Below are 7944 nucleotides of genomic sequence, written 5' to 3' on the forward strand. Positions count from 1 at the left end.
GTTGTTTAATACTAGATTAACTAATTACTCACCCCGCATGGGGATCCTGGGCCCACTCTGTAATTGGTTATTTTCAAAGAAACACTAAATATTGTGATTGGGTCCCGCCAAAAGTAACTAACACTCTGGACAACGTATATGGTTAGAATGGTTGCCAATGCTGTTATGCGATAATGATCGGATGTCACAATTTCCTGTAACTCCCCCTCCCAAACCCCATAAAACCCTGCTCAGCCCTTGTTCGGGGCTCTCAGCACAGATCCCCTGCATTGGTGAAATCTGTGAGCCCGAGCTTAAGCCCGGCAAACTTAAGCCCGTAATAAATGCCCTTTGCTTTTGCATGCATGACTCGGTCTCCCTGGTGGTCTCCGGTCTTTGGGGACGATATTGCGATCTGGGCATAACTATACATGGGTGTAAATTCAAACTTTGTCAATACTGGTTAGAATACAGATGAATTATGAAAAAGATGTCTACATTTGCCTAGTATGTCACATAAAGTATCAATTTAAATGGTCTACTAGAAAGCTTAGTTCTTCCCCCTATCCATGATTTGAATAAGTTCCATCTCTTCATAATGAATAACTGTTCAGCAGAGTCAACTCCATGATTCCATGTGATTCTGCTAAATAAATTCAACAAATATTTGGAGCCAAATCTCACAAGGAATCCTAAAGTTAATGCATTAAGCAAAAGGGGTGCCTGGGTGGCTCAGTCCCTTAAGCATTGGACTTTGGCTCAGGTCATGATCTTGTGGTTCTTGAATTCAATCCCTGCACTGGGCTCTATGCTGACAGCACAGAGCCTGCTTCAGATTCTGTCTCCCTCTCTATGCCCCTCCCCTACTCACTATGTCTCTCTCAAAAATAAACATTAAAAAAAAATCAAATGTCAAAATTACTTTTGAAAGATCTTCAGCAGAGCACCACCCTGGAGATGCACGGTAGGTGCTATTACTATCCTCATTTTACATACAGAGAAACTGAAGGCCAGAGAGACTAATTTAAATAAGGCGGGATTCACACTCTAGCAATTCCATCCAAGCCCACCTAAACTTTACTTCTGGACTACATGGATGGTCATCCACGTTTTATTTAGAATATTATTAGAATCACACCCAGACTCACACTCTGGAACTGAAACAAAGAAAACAGATTCAGATATCATATCTTGCTAACTACCTACTTTAAGGCAAAAGGTCTTTAAATGAAAAAAGAGAGAGTCATCAGCACAATTAGATCTTTTTCTTTCTTTATGCCAAGCAAGTAAAACTGAATTCATTTTAGTTAAAAGCACATTTGATGTGACTCTACTGTACAACAATCAACAGGATAGTCTTTATCCTGAAGGAACACGAGAGACAGTTCAAGAAACAAACAAGTAGACTGGCAGCTTCTCTAAAGAATCACCACTGATTAAAAAACCTGAAATCCCAAATCACATCAGGAAAATGCACATTAGATAATTAGTAAATTCTGTAACTAATAAACAGAATATTATTCAAACCAAAATAGCAACTACATATAAATACATATGCATACATCGAAAAGTATTTGGGTAGGACACAAGAATTAAAAACAAGTAACTCAGGTAATAAATCTAAAAGGAAACAATAAAAAACACAATAAATATGTGTCTCCTCTCCACAAGCACTGTGCTAGAACTTGTCAAATAAGAGGCAAAACCTACAAATCTACCCCGCACCCTTTGCAGAGGCAGATCTACTCTGGAAAACAAGTAACATTTAGAGACCAAAGGAAGAGATATTAAGGAATAATGCCAGTAAATTTACTAGAATACAAAACTGAAAAAAAAGCAATGGAGATTTAATAGTCAGTGAGGGTTACTTATAGGAATCTACTCTGGAACAAAAATGACTAATAAAGAACAATCAGGAAAATTCAAGGAAGAAAAACCACACACACACACACACAATTCAGACCAGAAACAGTCCTTTAAAACAAGTCCTGCAATGGTAACATTGACTACATTACAGAAAGGTTTCAATGATATACATTTGGTAATAAGGACTCACTGTAAATTCTCAGCAAGTATTTACAAAATATTATTCTGATAATCACATACAGTTACTGTGAAAGGAAATGAACTGGACTCAGGTAATCCATGTGTAAGAAAATAAAATGGGTATCACCATAATACACATTTATATCCAGTCAAAATATGCATGAAGTGGTTTGACACTGTTACTTTTCAATGCTTCATTCTTGTCTACGGCCACACCACCCTGAACGTGCCCAATCTCGGCAATGGCTTCATTCTCTTAAATTTATAAAATTCCAAAAGCATATTTGAAAATTCAAATCCCAGCTTAAAAGAAGTAGCAATCAACTGTGGAAAACTTATAGCATGAGAAACAGTCTTTTAAAATACTTTTATCGACCAATTATCACTTTTACATAAATAAAACCTATTATATGAGTAACACTTGAGATAACTATTATATGAGTAACACTTGAGATAATAGGTCCTTTTCCATATTATACCCCAATATTTCAAAAATCTACAACCAACCTCACCCACTAAATCATAATATGGAGCACTCTTTAAGAATCCATTTGTAAGAATGCAGCTTCTGCAGGATTATGGTTGTAGTTCACACAAAATCAAGTGATTTATAAAAAGAATGCCTAAATAAGGTTTAAGACTCTCATACCAACTTCTGGGATAGACTGATAGAATAAAAATGAAAAGCTGAATTCTGATAAAATATTCAACTTGTGGGGATGTGTGTATACAGACACAGACGTCAAGGAATGAAGCTTCATTGGTACACTGACTCAACACATGCTTTGAACCAGGCATTGTGTTAGGTTCTAATAATAGTGAGGTAAACCAGTCCCAGCCTTCGCATATTCAAGAGTATAGTAGGAAAAATATGAATAAGCAACTCTAGTACCCATGTGGTAAGTGCTATGAAAGGGAAAAGTTCAGAGTGTTAGGTAATCACAGATTTGTATGCCCAGGTAAAGGGTTTCAGAAAAGGTTAAATGATCTGCATGTTGTGACTTGAAGGGTGAGAAGGTAGATAGAGTACTGGGTAGTGTTCACAGAATATCTAGAGGCAATAAACTAGAGGAAGTGTCAAGAGATACAGTTGAAGAGGTAAGCAGGATCAAGATCATGGAGGGTCTTAAACGACGATGAGTTTGAACTTTATTTGGTGGGCAAAGAACAGAACACCACTTAATGATTTTAAGCACGTGATTGTCAAGGATTTTATTATAGTAGTGACAAAATGGATTCACGGAAGACAACGAGAAAAGCAGTTATTTAGTTGAGAAATAATGGCAGTGGGAATGTAGTAGGCAGGCATAAAACTTTTCTGGATGGCTTCCTGGATTGGATTTGGAAAATATGCCAAGAGTTAAAAGTTAAGGATGATATCCAAGTCTCTGACTTTGGAAAGTAGTCCAATGAGGCACATTAACTGGTATTCTCAGGAAAAACAGGAAGGACTCTGGATGTGAAATACCTGTGAAGTAATGAAGTGAAAATTCCCCTCTAAATTTGAGCCTCTTGAAAGGTATAGGCTATAGACAAATCAGGAAGTTATCAGTATTATGTGACAAGTAAAGTTCCTGCACAGCAAGCAAGCATCCAGTGAAGGCATGCAAAGCAAGAATGCTTATGATAGAACCATGAAAGTCACCAAAAGGAAGAGGTAGAGAAAAGTGCCTGGAAAGGAGACCAAGAATAATCAGCAAGGGAGGTATGAGGAAATTTTTAAAAGGCAACGGAAATCGGAATACAATGAGTCACAAGTCACAGGAAAAGTTCTGAAATTAAGAGAAGACAATATAAAATATCACCAAGGATCAAGTAAGATAAAGACTGAAAGGTGTTCACTGTACTTAGTTATATAAAAATGTCACTGGTGACCCTGATTTTATTTTTAAAGTTTATTTATTTTGAGAGAGTGAGCAAGTGGGGGAGAGAAAATCTCAAGCAGACTCTGTGCTGTCAGTGCAGAGCCCGACACAGGGCTCAATCCATGAGATCATTACCTGAGCCAATAACAAGAGTCAGACACTTAACTGACTGAGGCACCCAGGTGCCCCACTCAACCCGATTTTTAAGAAATGACTAGAAACAGATCATTTGAAGGGAGAGAATTACTTCACTTAAAGGTGACTGAAAACACCAGGTTACTCAGTCTTTGATCTCCTAATTAAAATGCTTAATTTCCCATTCTAGAGGGCTGACTTAGATTAGTGGTTCCTAACCATTTCATGTGGGATAACTCCTGTGTAACATTAAAAAAACTTGAACATCAGGATAACTGTATTTTTATCAGATTAAAAAACAGGATAAAAAGTTACTATAACCAATGAAAGTTTTAAATAAATGCACCTTTCAAAAAATCCTGTTTGGAAAGAAGAAATACCTAAGACATCGGTACAGCCAGAATACCATACTTGGTATATATGTGGGCGTGGTAGTTAGTCCCTTCAGGCCCAGAGATTGAGAAGCTATATTGATAAGAGGATTTTTAGAGAATCTTTCCAACTTTGGAAATCTGTAATTCTTCAAGTCTTTTAAAAAACATTACAGAAGGAAAATGGCACACTGTGGTAGGTTTTCCAATGCCTCCAAATGGAACATGATTTAATACTTTAAGTATCTCAATCTCAGATGCTATCAGCTATAATTAGATGTCTTTCTTTAGTGAAATCCTAAAATCCCCATTAATTAAACAGAAATATGAATATCTGCTTTTACTTTCAGGTGTTTATTCCAGAAAAAAACATAATTGGATACAGTCTACATTGTACACAAAAATAAAAAACCAGATAATTTTATTAGTTCATTTTACAGTAAGGCAAACGTATGCCAACAGACAAAAAAATACTGATTTTCCATTTTATTCACTGAGCCCTGAAAAGACAGTATTTGTCCATTCCTCATTCCTTAAAAATTATAGCTACTGCTCACGTGGAGAAAGAACAGTTAGGGCATCAGGATTCTGCCAGTTTTTCCATCAGCTGAAACAAACGGCTTTCTTATTTACAAAATCCAGTAAGGTTGCCAACTGAAAGGTGCTATTCAGATATAAAGCAGTTTCTCCAACCACAGATAATAAATAAATTATAACTGGTGGTTAGTTATATTTAGATAAATCTAATAATACTTCTAAGGACCCGACTATAAAAAAGACAAAAAATAGTCTTTCAGTATGTACTGGTCACCATCAGTTAAAACACAAATTTCCTTTAGAAAAATGGAAAAGACATTCATACTGTTGCTTTACTGAAGAATTGTTTAGTAATTCAAAGCAAGAATATAAGCCCACAAATTCCACAAGGTGAACACCCATGTGCCTAAGTGTTTTGCTCAGTTTAATATTAGGTCAAAAATAATAAATTTTAAAGCAGTTCAAGTTACACAAAGAAGTCAATCTTAAAAATCTAATTTTTAACAGCAGCGAATTTAAGAAAATTATTCTGATAAAACGACAAAACACTCCAAAATTTAAAAATCAAAACTGTTAACCCAGACAATGCTGAAAAACTAAAAAGGGGATTCAAGAAAACCTAAAATCTGCAAGACAGTTTGTTAAATTCTGTACCAATGGTATACTAAATTCAAACACCAAATGGGTGAGACAGGGTAGTATTTGAAACTACAAAAAAAAAGTCAAAAAGTTTCATGTGTAAGAATTATGTTTTCAGTGATTATAGAACTAAAAGCTTTTATATATTTCTCTTTCATTCATTATTCTTCCATGATTAAAATTAAACAAATGAAATAAAAATGACCAGAGAATTTCATACTTCTCATTGGCCTTCAGAATCACCAACTTTTAAGGCTGAAAAAAATGAGACTAAAAGAACATTTAAATTCTCTTATTTTATTGACACTAAGATCAGAGTGATCAAATGACTTTGCCAAGGTAACTATGTTGGAGAGCCCACCATAAAGTACACATTTCCTAGTTCTCACAATCCATGGGTTCTTCCAGCAAACTACACTGCAAATTCTGTATTAAAAAAAAAGTGGGGGTAGGGGGCAATGTTTTACTCTGCCATTAGAAAGACTATCTCTGGCTCTCTCATGACCTAGCACAATGTCTGACATATATTTGGCATTACATTATGGTAGTTCACTCCACATAAAACTTCCATTGAAGCTTATCTGACTACTTAGTAAAATCATGTCTTTAACCTGAAAAATGTTAAGGTGGAAATGACTTGCACATGTATTTAACTGGGAGTTTTTGGACCAATAGTTTCAATGAACTCTGATTTTCTCTGGAATTAACACTGTACAATCCGAGAGGCAGATAAAATCCTCCTCCATTCCCGCCCCTTCCCAGTATAGTTCAATGCAGCCAGGTCAATTGCCCCCAGCTGGCAGATTACAGTTCAACAAAAACACACAAAGTAGTTCACTAGATACTCTGATGCATGGCCTCAGATCAAACAACCTTTATCACGTACGCCAAGCTTGGTCTGGTAAATTTTCAGGTAAAATTTAAAACCGAATTTAAGATGCTTCGACCCAGAAAGTTTAAGAACTCACTCCCATAGATAAAAAGGCAAATGCTACTCAACACCATTTCACTTCGCCAACCAACAGTCACTGTATTTACTTATACTCTACTCTACGAGACTTCAAAAAACGAGGTGGCTCGTTATTAAAGGTTATTATTGATCAAGTTCCAGGTCTCGGAAATCACAATTCCTATCAACTACAATATACTAATCGTTCTTGGAATTTGGCTTCCTTCACTAAATACCATCATCACATTTGCAAATATACTCCGTACCCAAAACACCAGAGATAAATGCTGTGTCACTGAGAAAACACAAAAAAAAACCACAAGTATTTTTCTGAAACTAAAAGGAAACTGTCAAGGGGGCCGCTAACCTGTGCCCTCGGGCTATTCCAATCCCTACAAAAGCAAACGTGCTTCCCTAAACCCATGTGCTGCCGGGCAGCTTCCATCTGACCGGAAGCCCCCTGACCTGCACAACTCGTCAAGAAAAGGCTGCACCCGCTGGGTTCCACCTCCATGGCCACTTCTCACCATTTCCAGTTGAGCACCGGAGCCCTCGGGATGTCCGCTGCCAGGGGCCGGACTGGCCCTCCCCTCCGGGGTCTTCCGCTCGCTGTTGCGCTTTAAACCGCCGGCGTCTCCTCGGCCCCCAGCCTCCCGGCGCCGCCGCTGCCGGCTCCACAGGTACATGGCACCTGCACCTAGCAGCAGGGGCGCCCCGACTGCCAGCGCCAGCTGCCATCGCGGCAGGCCCCCAGTGCCGGGGCCCGCAGTCGCACCGCCGCCGCCCACCCCACTCCCGGAGCTGGGCGCAGCCGCTGCGACCACCGCCGCCTCCACAGGCTTAGAGGCGGCCATGACTGAGTGTCCTCTGCCACCGCCTCACTGGTGGTCGCGGGCGCTTCAGTCACCGGGTTGCGTGCGAAGGAAGACCAAAGGAGAGAAGGCAGGCAATGAGCGAACGAGCACGCTAGGCAGCAAGAGCGGACGACAGAAAAGGGCCAGAGGTCACCGGAAGCCCAGGGCATGCCGGGCCAGACCCAGCCGTCCTTCTCCTCCCTTCTCAACCGTAGGCGGGGACGGAAAGAGGGGGAAATTACTTCCGGGTTAGGGGGAAACAGGGCGGGAGAGGGTCGTCGTGATTGGCCCTTTCTCTTTCCTTTCGCCTCCTCGCTGTTTGTGACACTAGCTTCTAGGGTCTTGGACCTCCAGTGGTAGCCAATGTCTTTCTCTCCTTCTTCAGAGGGTCCCCTTATCTAGGGAAGCGGAGGAGGGGCACATATACGTCAGATCTACGGTGCGCAGGCGTTCGGTGGAGGCTGAGCAGCAGCCCTAAGAATGGGTGAGAATGGCTGAAGAGTTTTGAATGTTATTGGCTGGCAGGAGTGGTGGGCGTAGCCCGCCCCATTTATTGGTGGAATTTGGGC

The 7944-nt window shown here is 39.7% G+C and overlaps 1 protein-coding gene across 1 annotated transcript in view; it reads right to left on the reverse strand.

Moving 5' to 3' along the window:
* TOMM70 (translocase of outer mitochondrial membrane 70) overlaps positions 1-7591 on the reverse strand; it is a 34032-nt gene extending 26441 nt beyond the window's left edge. Inside the window, exon 1 of the mRNA XM_029939194.1 lies at positions 7049-7591. Within this exon, the coding sequence (XP_029795054.1) occupies positions 7049-7375 (327 nt within the window). The 5' untranslated portion in view covers positions 7376-7591. The remainder of the gene's footprint in view (positions 1-7048) is intronic.
* Positions 7592-7944: the final 353 nt, after the last annotated feature.

The sequence above is a fragment of the Suricata suricatta genome, chromosome 5 (assembly GCF_006229205.1).
Source record: "Suricata suricatta isolate VVHF042 chromosome 5, meerkat_22Aug2017_6uvM2_HiC, whole genome shotgun sequence".
Lineage (NCBI taxonomy): Eukaryota > Metazoa > Chordata > Mammalia > Carnivora > Herpestidae > Suricata > Suricata suricatta.